Source organism: Mus pahari, chromosome 7, assembly GCF_900095145.1.
Source record: "Mus pahari chromosome 7, PAHARI_EIJ_v1.1, whole genome shotgun sequence".
In the NCBI taxonomy this organism is placed as follows: domain Eukaryota; kingdom Metazoa; phylum Chordata; class Mammalia; order Rodentia; family Muridae; genus Mus; species Mus pahari.
Genome location: NC_034596.1, coordinates 104761951 through 104785138, shown reverse-complemented (window position 1 = coordinate 104785138; position 23188 = coordinate 104761951). Strand labels below are relative to the sequence as shown.

Below are 23188 nucleotides of genomic sequence, written 5' to 3'. Positions count from 1 at the left end.
AACACACCTCCTCCAACAATGTCACATCTGACAATCCTTTCAGAACAGTTTCATCAACTGAAAACCATATACTCAAACATATGAGCCTATGGAGGCCATTCTCATTCAAACCACCAGTGAGAAATCAGAGAAGGTGAGGGAGCCAGCCTAGTCAAGGGAAACACAAATCATGGCACTGTTCTGGTAATAAAGGGTGGGTAAGTTCCCCTTTAGAGAACAGGACCAAAGGGACGAAAGGGATAAAAGCACAAAAGAATAAGTGTCAAGAAATTTAACACTATCAGGGGGATGAAGTGGAAGCCAGTGAATTAGAAAAAGAATGGAAGAACTGCAAACAGAGAAGGCAAGAGCTCACTCAGGTAGTAAGTCAGGGTTTTCTGTTCACTTGCAGGGCTGCAAGTGAAGGCATGCATGCTAGGCACACAGCCTACACTGAGCTACATTCCCGGCAAAGTACTTTTTGGGTTTTCCTGGTAGAATCAGCAAGAATCAATACTCTAAGCATGGTAGACTTTGTATATAATCTCAGAAGTTGGCAGATAAAAGGAAAAGGATCGTAAATTCAAGGTCATGTTTGACTACATAGCCAGTGTGAGGCCAGCCTGGGCCACATGAGACCTTGCTTCAATAAACAAGTAAATAAATATCACTGAAATACTTTAAGCCTGGGAATGAGATCACATTCACATTTTTAAAGATCACTCATTCTAATAACTGGGGAGAGTTATTAGAATGGGGATAAGAGAGAGCAGGAGGAGGCGAGCCTATGAGGCAGAGGCCATAGCTGTCGGGGGTGACAGACAGCAAGAGCAGCGCACGCAAGTCAGCACTCGACATGCTTTTAAAAAGAACCCACAAGAAACTGAGTGAACCTAGGACAAAGGGAAAGAAGCACAATGACAATGGAATCAGAAGGGTTCAGTAGAGGACAAAGGGTCAGTGAGATGGCTCAGCAGGTAATGGGGCTTGCCACTAACCCTTAAGACTGAGTTCTTTTCTTGGGACCCATATGATGGAAAGAGAAAGCCAACTCCCAAAAGTTGTCCTCAGACCTCCTCTACTGTGCCATGTTTGTGTCCTTCCTCACCCCCTACCAAGTAAATAAATGGAATTATTAAAAAACTTTAATAATGAACAACAGTCTGGGCCGGGAGATAGCTCTGTGAGTTAAAGACTGTTTGCTTAGAATCAAGAGTTAAAAGGGGATAAGAACTGAAATAACAAACTACTCAGGTCCCACATACTTGTTACAACTTAATATTCATCAGGATATAAGGAGAGCTCAGACAGACACCCACACAGGCAATGCATATAGGGTAGGGTAGGGTAGGGAAGGGGAAGGGGAAGAGGAAGGGAAGGGAAAACTAAAGGAATAAAGAGAACAAACTAAAAACAGAAAAGAAAAGGAAGCTGAGTATTGGGGGCAAGGGGTAGCGGAGAGACAGAATCTCACTATGACCCAAGCTGGAATTTAACATGCAGCAATCCTCCTGCCTCAGCCCCTTGGGTACTGAGATTGCAAGATTTGCCACCACACTGAACTTGAAAAAAAAAAAAAAAATTCTGGTTTCTCTGAGTAGCCTTAGCTATTCTGAAACTCACTTTGTAGACCAGGTTGGCCTTGAATTCAATCTCAGAGATCCACCTGCCTCTCTGCCTCCCAAGTGCTGACAATAAAGGCGTGCACCACCGCCATCCATCACTGAAAAGAACATTTAACAGGCAAATCTTGTAAATCTGTTTGGGAGGGGAGAAAAAATCTGAATGAGGAGGGTGAAGCTCAAGTCAGTGACAGGGCCTAGCAGCCACCTAAGCCAAAGCAGAGATCTAGAGCAGGTTGGATGGAATACTGCAGGCCAGGAGGGAAGTAACCGTTTACACAGAGATGGCTACATCGAAGACTAGAGCATTACATGGCCTAGAAAGCAGAGGGCAACAGGACCTGCAGAAGGAACTGGCAAAGCTGCTCTATCAACAAAGAAGATCTACAGCTGAAGATGAGTGAGGCAGACCTTGGCTGAACCATGTGTTAGTTTAAGTTTTAATTGCCCTAACTGATTTGTGCTCGCACAGAAATACCCACTAGGTTCATTTACTGTAATAGATAATTTTCCTGGGGGAAAAAAAGGCATAAAACAAACTATTTCAGGAACAAAAAGGAACTATGATTTCACATGCAGCTGAGAAACAGAATTGAGAAAGGGATTAGGACTAAGGCAGTGAGGAAACAACTAAACCCTAGGCCAAAGAGGATGAACCAAGACAAGGAGCCAGAGAGACAAGGGCCAGAAAGGTCAAGAGTCAGGACAGGGTGGGCAAGATGAACGGACAGGTTAAATGCTTGAGGTCATCAAGGGAAGCCCAGGGGGCAACAGCTACTATTCTTTAGTTAGATGAGATGATACTGCCTTCAATCTTGCTAGCTACATGTACACCTAGGTCAGAATCTGAGGAGGGCAAACAAAAGCAGTTGTATAATTCCTATAATTAACAGGAAAGAAGTATTTTTTCTGGAAGGTCAAGTATAGACTTCTCCACCTCCTATTCCCAGCCCCATCTCCCTCCCCCAAGACTCCAGAATAAGGAACTCAAAGTGACAAAGTGAGTTTCAGGCATTCAGAACACTAAATTTCTCCTGGGTTAGCCAAGAAGACCTTGAATATTCTCCTGGGTTAGCCAAGAAACCAGGCCGCTGACTGATTTCTAAAAGTTTCTCAACCCATACAAAAGGGGCTAACAAGCCTTCCTCCACAAATGATAGGTAACGCAGCACATACAGCTCATGAAAAGAGTAGAAAGATTACCTAACTCATTCAAGAGGGTCCTTAGAGGACTATAAACCAACTCTTTTCTTTCTGTCTGTCTCTATTTATTGAGACAGGGTCTCTCTGTACCAGTCTGGTCTCAAATGCACAGCAATCACCCTGCCTCTACCTCCTCAGTGCTAGAATTAAAGGTGTGAGCCTCCAGAATTGTCTCAAATCTGAGGCCAGCCCGGAGTACATACTGAGATCCTGTCTCAAAGTACATAGATAGGAAAGTAAATAAAAATTTAACAATAAAAGTAAAGACAACATGTTTCCTATGTACTAACAGTGTAATGGATCTGGACAAATAAAGTACGGTCTCTGCCCTTAAGGTCAGGCTGACCCGGAGGACTGTGTGAAGAGGCAGAAGAGTTCCAGCAGCCTGAGAGGGGGAAGAGTGCAGGGGTGGGCCTGCAGAGTAGACAGGACCCAGTGTGCCAGACCCAGGGCGCTGCACTCACCACAGACCCTCAGGGGAGCTCAAGCATCTCCTGGTCACTTCATCAGTATCTGTCTGCAGACCGCTTTCCTATCTGGTATGGCATTTCCCAGTTCCAGAGCGATCTCCAGAGCAATCAGGGAAGTAGTTAACCTAAAGGAGTGGCTTAGGAAAGACTGGAATAATGTGCATTTCTAGTGGCATCAAAAATGGGTTAGTAATGGGTTAGAAATGGGTTAGTTAGTGGGGACAGTAAATAAAAGAGGAGGCTTCTAAGAAGTAATCTCATTCTTCTGAGAGACTGAATACTGGTCTCCCTCTAGCCCATGTGATCCAGAGAGCCTCACACCCCTCCACCATGTGGCCAAAGCAGCTTGGCTGACAGGCTAATGGAAAGCAGAACCAAGTGAATCTTATCAATTCCTAGTCAATTTTCTCAATATAATTCAATCCATCCCTGTAACTGGGTTTCCTGTTACTTATTACAAAACACTCGGTATCTAGCTCATAAACCACCAATGAATCAGCTCAGCAACTCTTTTTTTGTAGCACACTTCAATTTTCACCTTTTATTTCCAAGAAAGTCCAAAATTTAAATCATCACTATTAAAATATAAGTAATTTCCCTCTTATATAAACCTTGGAGAACTGCAACTAGATAAACTGGTTAGCTGTTGCTCGAAACTCCACAAAACCAAGGACTGTAAAAATGGTTCAGTTACAACCTGCTCTACAGAGAAGTTGCAGGAGAGCCAGGGAGGGCCACTGGACAAACCTTGTCTCAAACAAGCGAGCAAGCAAGGCTCAGCTCAGTGTTTCCGAGCTCACTCAGTCAGTACACACAGCAGCTCACTTCACAGCAGCCTGAGTTCAGACACCCAGCACTTAGGTAGGGAAAAGGCTGAGTGTAGCAGCTGCACCTCTTACCCAGCACCAGGACGGCAGAGACAGTAGAATCCCTGGTGTGGCCAGCCATCTAGCACAACCAGCTAACTCCAGGTTCAGTGAGAGAAACAACTCAAAAAATAAGAGAAAAGCTGAGCATGGTGGCACACAACTTTCTTCTTCTTTTTTTTTTTTTTTTTGGTTTTTTGAGACAGGGTTTCTCTGTGTAGCCCTGGCTGTCCTGGAACTCACTCTGTAGATCAGGCTGGCCCTGAACTCAGAAATCCGCCTGCCTCTGCCTCCCAAGTGCTGAAATTAAAGGCGTGCGCCACCACGCCCGGCAGCACACCTTTCATCCAAGTACTTGGGAGGCAGAGGCAGGCGGATTTCTGAGTTCAAGGCCAGCCTGGACTTCAGAGTTCCAGGACAGGGTTGTTACACAGAGACCCTGTCTTGAAAAATCAAATAAATACATAAAAATAAACAAAATAAATGAGGTAGACACCAATGCTGGCCTCTGGTCCACACAGATGAACACATAAATACATACATATTTTAACACAAAATTGTAAAAATGTATTTAAAAATTTACAAATTTGTAAAAGTATAATTCCTTGTTGAGTCCATTCCACCACAAAGATGGAATTAGAATAGGAAGGTAGAAGGAGACAGTCTGTAAATGACAGCACAGACAAAATGGTCATCTAATGACCAATTTATTATTTTTATTTTTTTGGAAGCAGGGTCTAACTATGTAGCTCTGGTTAGCCCAGAATCGCTACACTGACCAGGCTAGCTTAGACCTCAAAGAGAGCAGGCGACCTTCCTCTGCTAGGATTAAAATTTTTCGAGACAGGGTTTCTCTGTGTAGCCCTGGCTGTCCTGGAACTCACTCTGTAGACCAGGCTGGCCTCAAACTCAGTGATCTGCCTGCCTCTGCCTCCCGAGTGCTGGGATTAAAGACATGTGCCACCACGCCCGGCTGAGTCAGACTCTCTTAATCCTCCTGTCCAACTTTTCCAGTGCTGAAATCACAAGAGTGTAGGACCATATTGCAATTCAGTTAATTTTTGAATGTCTTCTGTTGAATAATCAAACAGGACCATAGTTCTTAATTCTGTACAAACTCTTCACTGAAAAAACAAAAAAGAAATGTTCTCTAAAATATTAAAATACAAACATCTTGTATTCCATCTTTAGATGTGTGTGGTCTATCTATCTATAGGTTGGTGTGTGTGTAAGGACAGAGGACAACACTGGGTGTTTTTCCTCAACCACTCTCCACCTTCTTTGAGACAGTTCTCTGATTCAAGATGAGCTGGTAAGCCCCAGGAGCTGCCTGTCTAGCCACCTCCCCCTCCCCACCCTAGTACTGGGGCTACAGGCACAGCACTACTGGGCCTGACTTCTTACCAGGGTTCTGGGGCTCCGAGCTCAAATCCTCTTCCTTATACAGCAGGTACTTACTAACTGTAAAGTTTCCTTCACTCTAGAGTCAAACCAGCTAGTGATAAGCCCACTGTTGTGCTTCTTGCTCAAGTTCTGCTCCTTGCAGAGTCCCACTTACATCACCATCATTACCTCCAAGGTATTAACTACAGTAGCAAGCTTGCCATCAGTGTCTGGGGGACATGCTTCCCAACACTTGCAGTAAGACTCAGGAGTGGAGAGATGGCACCACAGGTACAGACAGTAGACTGCTGCTACAGGGTCTGGAGCTCTATCCCAACACCCACTCCAGAGGCTCACAAACACCTGTCTAACTCCAGCTCCAAAAGACCCAATGCCTCTGACCTCTACAAGCACATGCACACACGAGCATACCGATAGAAATAGTAAAATTAAATCTTAAAAATGCAACTGACATTTATGACTGTTTCACTGATTTCAGACATGTTCTCTGTGTCTTAATTTTTTTAGAGTTATTTAATTTATATATGACAAACTCCTGGAACAGGAGTTAGATGGCTGTGAGCTGCCATGTGGGTGCTAGGAACCCAACCTGGGCTCTCTGCATGAGCTGCAGTGCTCTGAACCACAAAACCATATCTCCAACCCACTATATGCTTTTTCTTGCTGCTCAAATCTACCCATAGATCACTCACTGCTAGTCTCCTATTTTGAGTTCAAGAGATGCAAGATCTACTAGAGAGATTAAATATTCTTTACTTTAAATAACTAAGGTACTTTCCACTCAGGATGCAAGATTCTAAAGTAAGAAAAAATCTAATCACTAGTTCAGAAGTCAGCAAGTAGTTCTTTTTTTTTTTTTTTTTTTTTTTTGGTTTTTCGAGACAGGGTTTCTCCTGGAACTCACTCTGTAGACCAGGTTGGCCTCCAACTCAGAAATCCGCCTGCCTCTGCCTCCCAAGTGCTGGGATTAAAGGCGTGCACCACCACTGCCCGGCTCAGTAAGTAGTTCTTAACAGAAACAAAGGTTCTCTGCCATTCAGCTTTTGCCAATTCGTGCCCTGCTAGATTATGTTACAAAATGTCTGAAAATCAGCCAGTGTGATGGTACATACCCATCACCTCAGCGCCCAGGAGTTAAAGCGGGAGGACTGCAGGAGTTAAAGGAGAAGGACTGCAGGAGTTAAAGGAGGAGGACTGCAGGAGTTAAAGGAGGAGGACTGCAGGAGTTAAAGGAGGAGGACTGCAGGAGTTAAAGGAGGAGGACTACAGGAGTTAAAGGAGGAGGACAGCAGGTGCGCCAGACCCCCTGGGACTACACAGCACACTTCCTGACCCTCTCCCATCTTCTCCCTTTACTTCCTTAAACAATAACTACAAAATTTAACTTTTTTAAAAAATAATTAATCCCAGCACTCGGGAGGCAGATCCAGTCTTTGAGTTCAAGGCTAGCCTGGTCTACAGACTGAGTTCCAGGATGGCTTAGAGCTACACAGAGAAACCCTATCTCAAAAACAAAAACAAAAACCTGAAACAAACAACAGCCTAGACAAGTTACTAAAACCTTGACTCAAAAATTACTTGTTGCTCTAGCAAAGGACCCAGTTTCAATTCTCAGCACCCACATGGTAGTTCCCAACCATCTGTAACTCCAGTTCCAAAGAGTCTGACAGCCTCCACGAGTACCAGGCACACACATGGTGCACATACACATCTGCTAGCAAAATACCCAATACACTTAAATAAATCCAAAAAACAGTTTTTGAAGCCACAACTTTAAAAGGGCAGGAATGCAGCTCAGGGGTACAATGCATGCCTAGCACTCAAGGCCTCAGAGCCAATCCCTACAGAACAAGAAAGCCATTGAGGGAGAAATGGCAGGGAAAGAAGGGAGGGAGGAAGAGAAAGAAGGGTTTGAACATGGTGTCTGACACCTAGTTCACACACACAGATCCTGTTCTCTCCCAATGTCACCAGCAGGCACAGGCAGCCCTGCAGCTTTTGACACAATACGACAAAATGTTCATCTTCTTCCAATCAGCCTACCCCCTACCTTCCTGTAATAAAATTAAGTGGTCATAACTGGTTCTTTCGGTTCAATGACCCATGTGAAGTATAAACCTTAGCCAGTATAAAGACCTACAAAGCATGGTATTTTCAGCTTGCTTTTACAAATACCCCACTAAATTTAACTTTAATTTTAACAAATAAAAGCTGGGTAGTAGTCGCACATGCCTTTAATCCCAGCCCCAGAAGACAGAGGCAGGAGGATCTCTAAGATCCTTTGAGACAAGCCTGGTCTACAGAGTGATTTCCAGGACAGCCAGGGCTAACAGAGAAAACTCTTGTTTTGAAAAAAACAGCCGGGCGGTGGTGGCACACGCCTTTAATCCCAGCACTTGGGAGGCAGAGGCAGGCGGATTTCTGAGTTCAAGGCCAGCCTGATCTACAGAGTGAGTTCCAGGACAGCCAGGGCTATACAGAGAAACCCTGTCTCGAAAAACAAAAAAAAAACAACAACAAAAAAAATATTTTCACTTTTAAAACTGAGTATGGAGGGCTGAAGTGATGGCTCCATAGTTAAGAGCACTGGTTGCTCTTCCAGAGGACTTGGGTTCAATTCCCAGCACCCAGCACCCACATGGCAACTCACAGCTGTCTGTAACTCCTATTCGAGTTTCAGAGGATCTAGCAATCTCCCACAGACATACATGTATGCAAAATATTGGTGCACATAAAAATGTCTGTTCGTTTGCTTGTTTGTTTGAGTATGCAGCGGTTGAGGGAATGGGCAACCATTGTCTGGCCAACTTGAGACCCATCCCATGGGAGAGCGCTAACCCTTGACACTATTAATGATACTTTGCTATGCTTGCAGACAAAAGCTTAGCATAACTGTCTCCTAAGAGGTTTCATCCAGCAGCTGACAGAAACATGCAGAGACCCACAGCCAACCAAGAGGTGGAGCTCAGAGCTCAGAGTCTAGTGGCAGAACCACCAAATGAAGAGCATGCATGGGCTGGCCCTAGGCCCCCTACGCATTTGTAGATATATAGCTCTGGCTTCATATGGGTCCCCTAACAAATGGAGTGGGAACTGTCTGACTCTGCTGCCTGCCTTTGGACCCCTTTCTCCTAGCTGCCTTGTCTGGCCTCAGTGGTAAAGGATGTGTTTAGTCCTACTGCAACTTGATATGCTGGGGGGTAGTACCCATGGGGGATGGTATCCATGGGGGACTCCCCTTCTCTGAAAAAGGGAGATCTGGGGTAGAGGGGGGTCTGGGGGTGGAACTGGGAGAAGGAGGAGGGCTGGGATGTAAAATGGATGGATGGATGGATGGATAAAAGAGTATGGAATCATACAACCTTAAGAGCTAACAAGCCTTAGAGCCATCTAATATACAATTTCCCACCTACATGAATCATATCAGTAATATCCCTAAGCAGTGTGCAGTCTGAAATGGTGGGGAAAGGAGTGAGGATGTTTAGTCTGCATGTTCAGTAACTCTGACTAGAGCTGCTTTGATTACTTTGGCTTTTTAAGACAGAGTCTTATGTATCCAAAGCTGGCTTTGAAATCCTGATCCTCTTGGCTCCCCTTCCAAGTGCTGCTATCCAGGAGTGCAAGACCATGCTCCACTGACCACAATTTAAAACAACTGTTCCTAGTTCATTAGTCTTATAGGTAGTGTGGTTTGATAGCAACAGATCAAAAGCAGGCTGCAAACTAGGCGTGGTGGCATGCATCTTTCAGTGCAGCACTGGGGAGGCAGAGGCAGAGGCAGACAGATCTCTGAGTTCCAGGCCATCTTGGTCTACAGAGTAAGCCTGGAGGCCTGCCTAGGATACAAAGACTGTCTCAAAAACAACAAAGTAATCTGCAGCAATGGTTTACTTTATATTAATCACTGTCTCTTATTTGCAACTTTAAGAAAGTTAAAACTTTACTACCTATTGGTAATACTAAAATACTTTTTATAAAGAAGCAGGGCATGGTGGTACATGCCTTTGATTCCAGCACTTGGAAGACAGAGGCAGGGGGAATCTCTGAAGTGAGTTCCAGGTCAGCCAGGACTACACAGAAAAACCCTGTCTCAAAAAAAAAAAAAAAAAAAAAAAGCTGGGCGTGTGGTGGCGCCTTTAATCCCAGCATTTGGGAGGCAGAGGCAGGCGGATTTCTGAGTTCGAGGCTAGCCTGGTCTACAGAGTGAGTTCCAGGAGAGCCAGGACTATACAGAGAAACCCTGTCTCCAAAAACCAAAAAAAAATTAAAGGTATGAACTACTAAAAATTACCCATGTTACTTTTAGACCCAAACTTGGATGTTTCTCAGCTTCTTGGGAATCTTTTTTTTTTTTTTTTTTTAAATAAAGGTGTAGCTTGGTACACACACAAAGCCTCTTGCGTCATTCACCTCAGCAGACAGGACAGTGAGGCCTTACTCAATGATGAACTCACTGCATGCTCAATGAGAAGGCAGCAGGGAAAGTCACATCTCTGTTGTAAGGAACCTCTGTCATAGAGTCATTCTCACAGACAATTACAAACAGAAAATGTCAGGAAGGCAAACAACAGGGTGCCCTGAGAAACCTTTGGGAGGGAACTGGGGGAATCGATCTAACCTGTCAATTCACATGGTTTGCAGAGAAAGTGATGGCTAAACTGAGATCTGAAGGAGACCAATAACCTTTATGTAAAACTATCTCCATAAATTAAAAGAGCAGGTCCAATAGAAATAGCTAGCTTTGACATTGTTTTCCTAAAACAACCTTTTTGTTTTGTTTTTGTTTTTCCAGACAAGGTTTCTCTGTATAGCCCTGGCTGTCCTGGAACTCACTCTGTAGACCAGGCTGGCCTCCAACTCAGAAATCCGCCTGCCTCTGCCTCCCAAGTGCTGGGATTAAAGGCGTGTGCCACAACTGCCCAGCTAACCTTTTTTTTTTTTTAAATGATAATAAAGTATGTCATAAAATGTTTTAAAGCTAGAAATTCTAAGTTTTGGAATGTCTTTCTAATCTCTCACAGCATCCTGCTCCATAGTACTAGTATTATGGTAGTCACTCAAATCTTTGTTGAAATGATTAGTGCAATACTGATGTTCATACTGTCTTTGGTTAAGCAAAACAGATTCACAAACTACTTAAGAAATCTCCCTCATATGGCTGACATAGATTCAATGAAGGCTAGGCATGGTGATTCACACTTTAAACCCAACACTTACAGGTGAGGAGGCAGAGGCAAGAGGGTCTCTCTGTGTGTTTCGGGCCAGCCAGAGCTATGTAGTGAGACCCTATGTCAAAAAGAGAGGAAAAAAAAAGATCAATGAGATAATGTGAAATCCAACACTGGAGTAAGTTCTGAAGTGCCTAGCGTGCGTAAACTGGTGTCCTTAGATTGAAAAGCCTGATTAGTCTAAAACAAAATTTTTATGCTCAGATGTGCTTCGTTTTTCCTTATAATGAAGAATACTAATAAATGTTTGCCTCTTTTCTCTAGCCTTGGTTTCCTGAGGGAGATGAAATTACATATCCTCTCAGTCCCCTCAAATGCTAGACCCTGACCACTATGCATTTGAAAAGTCAATATTATATTCCTCAATATTAGACTACCTCCCCAACACTCCAATCCCTCAGGACCCCATGTGGAAAGAGTATATATACACATAGTTCATGAATGCCTGCAATCCCAGAACTTATAGAGGCAAAACACAAACTCAAGGTCAGCCTGGACTGTATGGTAAAACTTTGTCTCAAAAATTAATTTGGGGGGGGATTGCAAAGGCAACAGATAGCTAGCTGAGTGGTAGTGTTTCCTCAGTACGCTCTAAGGCCCTAGGTTCAATTCTTAGCAGTGTCAAACAAAAACAAACAAACAATACTACTCACTTCACTCAAGTGTCTAATCAGGATTTGAATATCTTCCACATTAGGGCTTCTAGGTGGTCCCAGTAACTGTAAACCTTCCTATGCCTTGGGCTGAGGAGATGTCTTGGGCTTGCTTAACGTGCATGAGGAGGCCCTTGGGTTTTATCCCCTGCACATGCATGCACGCACACATGCATACCATATTCCTTGAAGAAAAAAGTAGAACACAAAAATATATCAAAATAGCCAACTGTGAAAAGTGTAAAAGTCCTACTCACTACTTACCCCAAAAGTAAATTCTGGTCTCCTAGAATAATGACTAAGGATGCCTATTTTGTTTGTTTGCTTTGTTGAGACAGGCTCTCACTATATGGTTATATGGTCTAATTCTCAACCCTCCCAAGTCAGCATTCAGGGCAAGTTATTAGCTCTACTTTAAAATCAGAAATCAGAACTACAAAAAGTTACTATTATTAGGCCATCCTGGTGACTCACACCTATAATCCTAAAAATTGAAAGGGTCAGGCCAAGAGAATCAGGAGTTTAAAATCATCCTTTGCTTTGGCAATTTTAAGGCCAACCTGGTCTATATGAGACCTTATCAAATAAACAAAAAAAAAAAAAAAAAAAAAAAAAGTCACATATTCAGAATTACAACAAATACAAACTCACTTATAGAAAGAAAAACTTTAATTCACCAGCTACAAGAGTTTAAATATCTGCCACAATACAAATGTATCCTACAAGATACATAAAATTTTACTTTTACTTACACACACACACACACACCCCTCTCAGAGTTCAAAGCACTCAAATCACCAGGGAAAAGCAATGTTCGTGCATTTCTGACTTGGTTTTGTTTTGTTTTGTTTTGTTTTGTTTGAGGTGTGGGGGAGGGGGCTTTTTGGTTTTGTGTTATGTTTTGGAGATAGGCTTTCTCCTGGCTATCCTGAAACTCACTCTGTAGACCAGGCTGGCCTCGAGGTCAGAGATCCACCTGCTCCTGAGCCCACATGTGGGAATTAAGTGTGCCGCCACCACCACCTGGCAGTATTTCATACTTGTTTCAAAGAATGTTTGGTGTAGTTTTTTAAAGCTCTTAGAACACCATTATAAAGATACTTCTAAGCAAATAGTCTTTTTTTCCCTATGCAAACCAGAGGTACTAGATCCAGATGAAGTATGTCATGGGAATGATCCAATAGCTGGATGTGCAGCACAGGGAGGGAGCACTTGCCTGACATACCAAAGGCCCTGGTGTTCTGTCCACACCCAAGGGTGTGGGGGTCGGTGGGGAAGGAAGGGGGGAAGCGAAGCCTGAACCAGTAATTTCTAGGAGTTAACTTTTTAAACTTCTTTATTGTTTATTTATACACATATGTGTGAATGCCACAGATGTGCAGGTACCCAAAGAGGTTTCAAGAGGGCTTGAAGGTGCTGGTGCTATAAGCACAGGTGTTTGTGAGAGAGTTGAGATCTAGGCTCAGAAGAACACCAGATACTCTTTAATTACTGAGCCATCTTCCAGGCCCCACAAATTTAACTTTTAAGCATACTGTATTTTTACATCATCATTATTTTTGTTTGGTTTTTCAGATTTCGAGGGTTGTTTTTTGAGATAGGTTCTTACTATGTAGTCCTAGCTGGCCTGAAACTCTATGTAGGGCAGGCTGGTCTTGAACTCACAGAGATCCACCTGTCAAGGTGCATGTTATCATACGCACCTGGTTTGGTTTTTTGTTTTGGGTTTTTTTTTCCTTAAGAGAGGACCCCACCATATAGCCCACGCTTGCCTTAAAAGTGCTAACCATAGCACAGGCTGGCCCTGAACTTACCAACCCTAGCCCTGGCTGCCCACAGGGATCACAATGGGGCTAGGGTTACAGGTATGCACAGCCATGGCAGGGTCTGATTACAATTTTTCTAAGATTTCTTTTATTTTTCTAAACTTATTTGTGAGAGCTGTAAGTGGGTATCCAGAACCCAGAAGAGGACACCCAATTCCCTGGAGCTGGGGTTACAGGTAGTTGTGAGCAGCTTAACACGGATTTTAGGAACTGAACTGGAGTGGAGTCCTCTGCAAGAACAGTGCAGGTTCTTCACCACTGAGCCTTTGCTCCAGCCCCCAAATGTAGGTGTGGACAATATAAGCTTAAATTTATTTCCAAAGAAAAATCTGGTATTTCAGTCAGAGCAGGAATGTTGAGGTGGCAGTTACTCTTAATGCTTGCTTTAACTATAATTTACATCTCCTGAGTGTGTCAGGACTCTAATGGCCATCACAGCTATTACCAATTATAACATGGACACTGCAGCCCTCCCTTTTTAAAGAAGCGCAAAGGAAAGTTTCCCACGTATCCAAGGTCACCAGTGAGTCAGTAACAGGGTTGGGAACTGCACTAAAAACTTCAGTTCCTACTCTTCAAACCACTGGATACTTTCCCAACCCCAAGAGAGAGGCCAGTCAACCAGCTATTCTCAGTCGCTTCGGGAGTACCCTGACAAGAATAGAGACAAGTCAGAAGATGCACCTTGACCAAAGAAACAAGCTACGTCTGCATACCATCACTCCTTTCCTTGTCCTCCGAACCATACAGTGCAGCTTAAACAGCAGCTGACTTTAGATAGATCCATCCCTGGGAACATGTCCTCTTCAATATGGACAACGTACTTTCTCCCACTATCTGAACATTTATAAGTGAATCCCTCACCTTGTCACATTCCCTCGGAGGTGCTATGGAGTGCATACATTTCCTCACTCTCTCAATGGTCAAAAGTTAAAATAAGCAATTCTCGCCAGTGACCATAAATAAATAAATAAATAAATAAATAAATAAATAAATAAATAAAACGCCAATAAATTGCTGCTTTTAACGAGACATTTTAAAACTCGATGGCATGCGTCACGGAATTACTGTTAAGTTCTTGGCTGGTTACTTTAAAAGTAGCATTTAAGGTCTATCCCTCCCTGTTTGGGACATAGCCTGACTCGTTAGACAAGATAAATCCAGGCAGGCTCACACACACCACCTCTGAAGCAACTTAGCCTATTGAAAACATTATTCCAACCTCCCTCGTCTGAGTACTCAGCCCTCTTACACTGCAGGGGACAGAATGACCCTCTTCAAAAACCTTTCGGGAGACCGTTCCCTCCGCGGAGACAATGACAGGCGACCTCCCGGGAAGGTTTTCGCAAACAGTGCTGACACCAGGAGAAGTGTCAGTGCGGCAGCAGGTGGAGTAGCCCTGCGTGCCGAGCAGGTCCTTTCTGACCTAGTCTCCAAGTCCTCCGCCTCCCTGTCCCGGTTCCGCCTTACGGACCTTTCCAAGCCGCCTCGCGTTCCGGTTCTCTCACCCAGGGCAGGACTCTCGAGCCTCCCGGGAAGCGAGGCCACCTAAGACGGCCGCCGCACCTCTTCCGGGGACTCGCAGGCCCGCTCCCGGGCGGGATCGGAACCTGACGGACCCCGCCGGGAGGAGGCGACCGGCTCCTCCCGGGGCGTCTCGGCGACCCGGTTCCAGAGCCCCCTCCCCTTGGTGGCAGCGCTGCAGCCGGCGCCTCACTCCCGAAGCCCCTCTCCTCCGGAGTACTCAGCGGAGTTACCGGCCCACTCAAAAGTCCAAGTGCCGGCCGCCCCCGCCGGTCACCCCGGCCTCGCTGTCACCGCCCAGCTCCCGGCCTCGGCCCGCGCCGCCGGCGTGCCCCCGGTGACGCCCGGGTCGGTACCTTGCGGACCCCCTTGTAGATATAGAAGTAGAGCTCCCGGCCCACATTGAAGCAGAGGCGGTCGCCGTTGCCAGACTGGTCGTTGAGGTTTACGAAGGAGACGCGGACAGGGTTGGATCCCTGCGAGTTGAAGGGCACCCGGTTGGGCCGGCTGTACTCCGAGTGCGGCAGCAGCTTGTACAGACCTTCCCGGGTGGTGAATTGGGTCTTAATCTCGTTCATCTCCTTCCCTCCTCCCTCCGTCGCCATCTTGGAAAGCAGCGTTCATCCTGCCCTAAGTGCCCGGATCACGCCCACCGCGCAGGCGCCGTCCTCCGCCGCTCGCTCGCTCCACTCCCCACCCCCTTTTCCGCGGCCCCGCCCATCGGCGAGCCCGCCCCCACGGAGGCGGGCCGAAGCGAAGGGGGCGGGCTAGTTTACGGTCCAACTGCGCACGCGCGCTCACCTGGCGCGCTCCACCCGGAGGGGCGTGCGCAAACTCCTCCCCTGGGTGCCGCCCTCCCGGTGCGGGTGGAAGCGAGCGCGCCGAGCGTTGGTGCGCGGTACATGTCTACACAGAAGTGAATCTCGCTCTGCAGCTTCGCTCAGGGACCCGGTCCTTCTAAGGGACGCCGCCGCCTTGACCTTGGCCGGCTGGTGGTCCGGGCGGAGCCTGAGGCGAGCAGTGAAGTCCGGTGTTTGGACGTGTACGTCCCAGCTGTCCGCGATCCTCCCTCGGAAGCTGGGGAGGACTCCGACGGTCCGCTTGGGTGCCCGGTGCCGAGCCCCTCTACGTCTCCCAGAAGATATTGATGAATTGGGCTTTATTACACCTCAGGGTTTGGTTTGGTTTGGTTTGGTTTTGAGGGCGGGGTGAGAAGAACCGCATGAATGTACAGGACTTGTGTTTTCAAGTCTTACCTGAAACCTTACTGGTGAGCATTGGCTTGTTCTTGAAAAAGTAGGTTCTGTTGGAACTTATGTCTCCTGTGCCTCTTAATAAAGGTAAAGTTAATTGATTTTTTTTAAAGCCTCAAACGGAACCTGAAGTTGTTTGTCAGGAGAACCATCGAGTTGTGCTGAATATCCTGTACAAAGAAAGTAAGGGCAAGCACACACGTTTAAAGTAGGACCTAACAGTCACCAGTGATGCATCGATTTCTGGGTATGTGCACTGGAATACAAAGGCGTCTAAAGTAATAAACGTTATAATAGAATTCTAAAACGGAGAAAATTTTACACGAAGAACGAACTATCCCTGAGAAGTCATGTCTGTAGAGCGAGCCCAGTACACTGGTGGGCACCTGTGCTTCCGGACAGAAGGACTGCCTGAGCCCGGAGGTGGGAGGTTGCCACCCGAGCCCACAGACCAAGACCCCAACCTCACAAAAATTAATTGTACACAAGAGCGGAGTGTTCAAAAGAAGTGTAAATCATAACCATTTTATGTAGTGGGAAGTATGTAGTGGAAAGCAAGTACAGACAGAGTAGAAACTGTGCCAATGATGTAATAAGGCATTTGACTGACATCCTGTACCACTAGCAAAAAAGCACTACAGTAAGTCCTTTGTTGTTGCTTTTTGGGGTTTTGTTTCTTCGTTTGTTTGAGACTGTATTTCTGTATTTCATTAAATAACCCTGGCTGTCCTGGATCTTAATAGAAGACTAGGCTCCGACTCAGAAATCCACCTGCCTTTAACTCCCAAGTGCTGGGGTTAATGGCATGAATCACACACCCACCTTAAAAATCCTTTTTTTTTGGGGGGGGGGTGAGTTCTGGATCAAAGGCATGTTCCACCATCACCTGACTTTAAAAGTCTTCTTAACACATCCCTAGAATGTACTTTAAATTTCATTTTGTTGGTTTTTTTTTGTCTTTTCCAATAAATGCAAATTTGTCTTTTCCATAAAATGCAAATATGGATCAGAACTCAAAAATACTAGGGTGTGTTCAGTGGATAATCCCAATCTCCCATAGCTATGCTATTTTGTACCAAAAACATGTTAATAATGGTCATCTTGAAGGATAGATAACAGCCTGAATTATCTAAAAAGAATTCAGTTTGGATTTCTAGTTAATAGGGGAAAATATACTTTGGGAGGGGACACCTCAGCAAGCAAAAACTGAAAAAAAATTATATTGACCTTCAACCATAATATTCAATTCCCATGAAACCAATATACTACTGGGTATGATGATATTTGCTTTAATTTCAGCATTTAGGAGGGCGAGACAGACAGACATTAAGGCCATCCTGACCTGCACAGAGTTCCAGCCCACACAGGGCCACATAGTGAAACTCTGTCTTTTAAAAAAAATAAAAGACCACTATGCCTTAAGATTTACATTGGGGGGCTGGAGCGATGGCTCAGCGGTTAAGAGCACTGACTGCTCTTCCAGAGGTCCTGTATTCATATACATAAAATAAATAAATATATTTTAAAATATTTATGTTAGCCAGGCATGGTGGTGCATGCCTTTAATCCCAGCACTTGGGAGGCAGAGGCAGGTGGATTTCTGAGTTCAAGGCCAGCCTGGTCTACAAAGTGAGTTCCAGGACAGCCAGGGCTACACAGAGAAGCCCTGTCTTGAAAAACTAAAAATATATATAATATATATATATTATGTTAGGGTTTGTTTGATCCTGTACAAATTGAACATTTTGCTTTGCCAGACATGGTAGCATACTCCTGGAATGCTGTCATTCCTACAGACTGAGAAAGGAGGATGGAGAACTCAAAGCCAGCCAAGCATCGCACCTGTGATAGCACTGCTCGTGAAATGGGAGCAGAAGGATGGAGTCAGGAGTTCAAAAACATCCTCAGTCATGTTGTGTGATGGTTGTACATGCTTGGCCCAAGGAGTGGCACTATTTGAAGGGGTGACCTTGTTGGAGTAGGTGTGTCACTGTGGGTGTGAGCTTTAAGACCCTCATCCTAGATGCCTGGAAGCCAGTCTTCTGCTAGCAGCCTTCAGATGAAGATGTAGAACTCTCAGCTCCTGCACCATGCCTGCCTGGATGCTGCCATGCTCCTCCCTTGATGGTAATGGACTGAACCTCTGAACCTGTAAGCCAGCCCCAATTAAATGTTGTCCTTATAAGAGTTGCCTTCATCATGCAATCTGTTCACAGCAGTAAAACCCTAAGATATATAGTCACTTGAGAAACCAGCCTGGGTGTACTGGCTGGTTTTGTGTTTCAGCTTGACACAGGCTTGAGTTATCATAGAGAAAGGAGCTTCAGTTGAGGAAATGCCTCCATGAGATCCAGCTGTGGGGCATTTTCCCAATTAGTGATCAAGGGGGGAGGGCCCATTGTAGGTGGTACCTTCCCTGGGCTGGTAGTCTTGGGTTCTATAAGAAAGCAAGCTGAGCAAGCCAGGGGAAGCAAGCCAATAAGGAACATCCCTCCATGGCCTCTGCATCAGCTCCTGATTCCTGACCTGCTTGAGTTCCAGTCCTGACTTCCTTTAGTGATGAACAGCAGTGTGGAAGTGTAAGCTGAATAAACCCTTTCTCCCCAGCTTGCTTCTTGGTCGTGATGTTTGTGCAGGAATAGAAGCCCTGACTAGGACACTGGGCTACTTTAGACCTCTCAAAATAATAAAGAATTCAATGCCAACCTGTGCTACATAGCAAGACACTATCTTATAAAACAACAAGCAGTGCTGGGAAGATGGCTCTGGGAAAATGGCCACATGGCATCCAGCAACTTTGTCTGACTCTCGTTCCAGGGAATCTTATGTCCTCTTCTGACCTCCACAGGCACGGCACCCATAAAATACACACAAACACATGCTGGCAAAATACCCATACACATAAAAAATGAAAATCACCTGGGCATAGCGGCTCACACCTTTAATTCCAGCACTCAGGAGGCAGAAGCGCATGGAACTCTGAGTTCAAGACCAGCCTGGTCAATAGAACCAAGACAGCCAGGGCTCCCCACAAAGGGTGATTCATTTTCAGAAAATAATAAGATTTTGTAGAAAAAAATTAAAATTGCCTTTAGTCCAATAGAACTGTGGTTACCAGAGGGTAAGAGGGCAGGAACTGACAGATGCCAGTCAAAAGAGTCAAAGTCCAGTGAATGTGAATGAGTCCCAGAACTCTTGGGCAGCCTAGTTTTGTGTCCATAGCTATAACAAGGCAGCACAGGCTGGAAGTTGGTGAGAAAGATTGTAAGTGGTTCACCACAGAAAGTCAATATTTAATCTTGCGTGATTGCCCACATCTGTAACCTCAACAATGGCGGTGAAGGTGGGAAGAACAGGAGTTCAGGAGTAAAGAAGAAATGCCTGCCTTTTCTCTCCTTGGCCGTCCAAAGGCGAGATGAGGAACAGGAGCTCTTACTGGGGTCACCCACTGAAGTTCGGCATGGTCCTCCCTCATACCCATGGCCTGATCCGTAAGTATGAACTGAATGTGTACCACCAGTGAAGGATGTAGGTTTCACTGCGTTGGGCTAAGTGGCCCTGAATAGATTACTCAAGGCTGTCTACCTAGTGAGACTGCTTGTGCTAATCTTTGTACAGAAAGAATAACAGTTAAGACTTTTCAAAAAGAAAAAGTGATATTTGAGAAAACGGGTGTTGATTAAGCCAGTTCCACAGTATGTGTATAGTAAACAATGTCTGACCATGATAAATATAAATAATTTGCATATATCAATTAAAAATGGCATTGAGCAGCTGGAAAGAGGCATCGGTAGTTATGAGTACTTGCTCCTCATCCAGAAGACCCAGGTTCAGTTCCCAGTGCATACAGTAACTCCACAGCCAACTTATAACTCCAGTTCCATGGGATCCAGTGTCCTCTTTGGCCTCTGTGGGCACTGCACTGGTGTGTTGACAGCCATACACACAGTCAAAACGCCATTACACATAAAAAATAATAAAATATTTTGAAAATGTACTAATATTTAAGCTTTTCCATATGTTCGGTATTTTTGAGATAGAGTCTCACATAGTATTACTAGCTCTGAGAACTATTAAGTCGGCCTAGCCAGCCCTGAGTGTCTGGTAATCCTCCTGTTTCCACTACCATACCTGCTAGGATTACAAGTATGTGCCACCACACCCAGCAAGAACTAGAACTAATTTTTTAAAGATTTATTTTTGCTGTGTGTGTGTGTGTGTGTGTGTGTGTGTGTGTGTGTGGTGCTGTCTTCTGCATGTATGGACCCAGATCCTCTGGAACTGCAGTTATATGCCATTAGTTTCAACCTTCCTAATGCTGTGACTCTTTAATACACTTCCTTATGTTGTGGTGACCCCCAACCATAAAGGTATTTTTATTGCTACTATGTAACTGTAATTTTGCTATTTATGAATCAATGTAATTATCTAATATGCAGTTGGTTTAAGTTAATCCCTGTGAAAGGGTCATTGACCCAAAAGGGTCATGACCCACAGGCTGAAAACCACTGTTAAAGATGTTTGTGAGCCACCATGTAGGGGCTGGGAATTGAACCCAGGTCCTTTGGAAGAGCAGCCAGTTCTCTTGGAGCCATCTCTCCAAGCCCAGCTAGAACTATTAACTTTTTGGCTTATGTTTTAGAAATCTATGTAAGATCTTGAAAGTCTACTATTTAGGCCTCACTATGTAGACCTCTCCGGCCTTAAACTCCCAGCAGCCTTCATGCCTCAACATGGAAAAAGCTAGCATTGCAGACTTGTGCCACCACTCCTGACATAAAGTTACTTTTTAAGATTTATTTTTTTATGTATATATTTGTGTGCCTGTGTGAGAGAGTGTATATGACTTGTGTGCAGATGCCCACAGAGACCAGGAGAGGGTGTTAGGTGGATGAAGTATATAAACAGTTAAAAAAAAAAAAAAACAACACCAAAGGGTAAAAATATGTGTTAAAGATTTATGTCTAGGGCTGGTGAGATGGCTCAGTGGGTAAGAGCACCCGACTGCTCTTCCGAAGGTCCGGAGTTCAAATCCCAGCAACCACATGGTGGCTCATAACCATCCGTAACAAGATCTGACACCCTCTTCTGGAGTGTCTGAAGACAGCTACAGTGTACTTACATATAATAAATAAATAAATCTTTAAAAAAAAAAAAAAAATTTATGTCTAGCCAGGTGTGGTGGCGCATGCCTTTAATCCTAGCACTCGGGAGGCAGAGGCAGGCAGATTTCTGAGTTCGAGGCCAGCCTGGTCTACAAAGTGAGTTCCAGGACAGCCAGGGCTACACAGAGAAACCCTGTCTCGAAAAAACCAGACACCTGAGTGTTGAGATTAACGGTATGAGTCATCATACTCAGCTTTTTTTTTCTTAAGGGGTGGGGGGGGGGTTCGAGACAGGGTTTCTCTGCACAGCCCTGGCTGTCCTGGAACTCACTCCCTCTGAGCATTGAACTCAGAGATCTACCTGCCTCTGCCTCCCAAGTGCTGGGATTGTGTGCCACCACTGCCCAGCTCATACCCAGATTTTTATTCTATATGAAAGTTTTGTTTTTATTTTGGTTGTAGCTTGCTTGTAGTCTTAGCACTCAGCAGGAGGAAGCATGTGCTTGTGCAGGGTGTGTGTGTGTGTGTCCATAATGAGGGGGCATGAGTAAGTACAATGGGGCCACACAGGGAGGTCAGAGGACAACACTGAAAAATCAGCTCTCTCTTTCCACCTGTATGTGAGTCCCAAGAATTGAGCTCAGTTTGTCAAACTTGTGCAGCAAGAACCTTAACCACTGAGCCATCTCACCAGTTCTCACTTTTGCGGTTTACTGTGGTACCAGGGGTTAAACCCAGGGCCTTGCACCTACTAGACAAGCACCTCCATGGGCTGTATCTCCAGCCTTCCTCTTCCTTTATTTTGAGACAGTCTCTGTTTCCCAATCCTGCTTAAGCCTCCCAAATAACTGGGATTAGTGCTTTATGCCGCCAGGCCCTTTTCAAAAGCAGCACAGTTAATCTTAGCACATATGTGATGCAGGCACTATGCTAAGCACATATGTGATGCAGGCACTATGCTGAGCACGTATACATACTTCCCTTTTAAAAATGTCTATGAGCGTTTTGTATGTATGAATGTGCACTACAAACCTGCAGTTTCCAAGGAGGGCAGAAGAGGGCATTAGAACCTCTGGAGTTACAGATACTTGTGGTTGCTGGGAACCTCTGCAAGAGAGGCCAGTACTCTTAGACACTGAGCCATATTCTGCTCCCCTGTGCGTTCGTAGTCATAAAAGACGCCGTAACGTAGGTAGGTAACATTTCCTTCTTCTACAAATAAGAAGACAATCATACACTGATATGTCTTGTTCATGTTACCACCGTAGAGTTAGATACTAGTAAAAGAAAAATGAGTTTAGGCCTTAAAAGAGAAACATCAGCCAGGGTAGTCGCTTACCTTTTAATCACAGCACTGGAGAGGCAGACACAGGAAAATCTCTATTGAGTTAGAGGCCAACCTGGTTTACAAGAGAGTTCCAGGCCATCCACGGCTACATAATGAGACTCTCTCAAAAACAAAACAAAAGAGAAACCTCCTAAGTCAGACATGGTAGCTGTGTTAGTATTCCAATGCCTTTGGAGGAACAGAACCAATAATGACAGAGATAGATAGATAGATAGATAGATGAAATTATAAAAGGGCATTTATTGGGCTATCTTACTCAATTGGAGGCTAGGTCTTACAAACATAGCCATCTGCACACCTTGTAGCTGCAGCACAGTACAAGAAGCTGGGAGCCGGGTTGAAAGATGGCTCGGCGGTTAAGAGCACTGACTGCTCTTCTGAAGGTCCTGAGTTCAAATCCCAGCAACCACATGGTGGCTCACAACCACTCATAATGAGATCTGATGCCTCTTCTGAAGTGTCTGAAGACAGTGTACTTACATTTAATAAATAAGTAAATCTTTAATAAATAAATAAATAAATAAAATAAGAAGCTGGGAGCCTCAGAATGAGAGAGAACAGTGACTCGGCCCCAGGTTCACGACCTGGGGTTTCCCTGGGATCCCCTGATGTGAGTCCACGCAGCTGTTGAAGCTATGGGCTGTCGAAGCTATGGGACAGCACTGCCCACATCCGGCGAGTCTTTCCCCTCAGTAACTGCCCCACAT

General features: G+C 44.9%; 1 protein-coding gene across 6 annotated transcripts in view; it reads right to left on the bottom strand.

Annotated features, from left to right (window-relative positions):
• Positions 1–15464, bottom strand: part of Wdr20 (WD repeat domain 20) — a 65425-nt gene extending 49961 nt beyond the window's left edge. For 5 of the 6 annotated variants that reach the window (XM_021202223.2, XM_021202228.2, XM_029540613.1 and 2 more), the window contains exon 1: positions 15132–15435. In XM_021202223.2, the coding sequence (XP_021057882.1) occupies positions 15132–15380 (249 nt within the window). In that variant the 5' untranslated portion in view covers positions 15381–15435. Of the gene's footprint in view, positions 1–15131 lie in introns of all 6 variants that reach the window. The other variant, XM_021202229.2, reaches the window with a different exon arrangement.
• Between the last annotated feature and the right edge of the window lie 7724 nt (positions 15465–23188).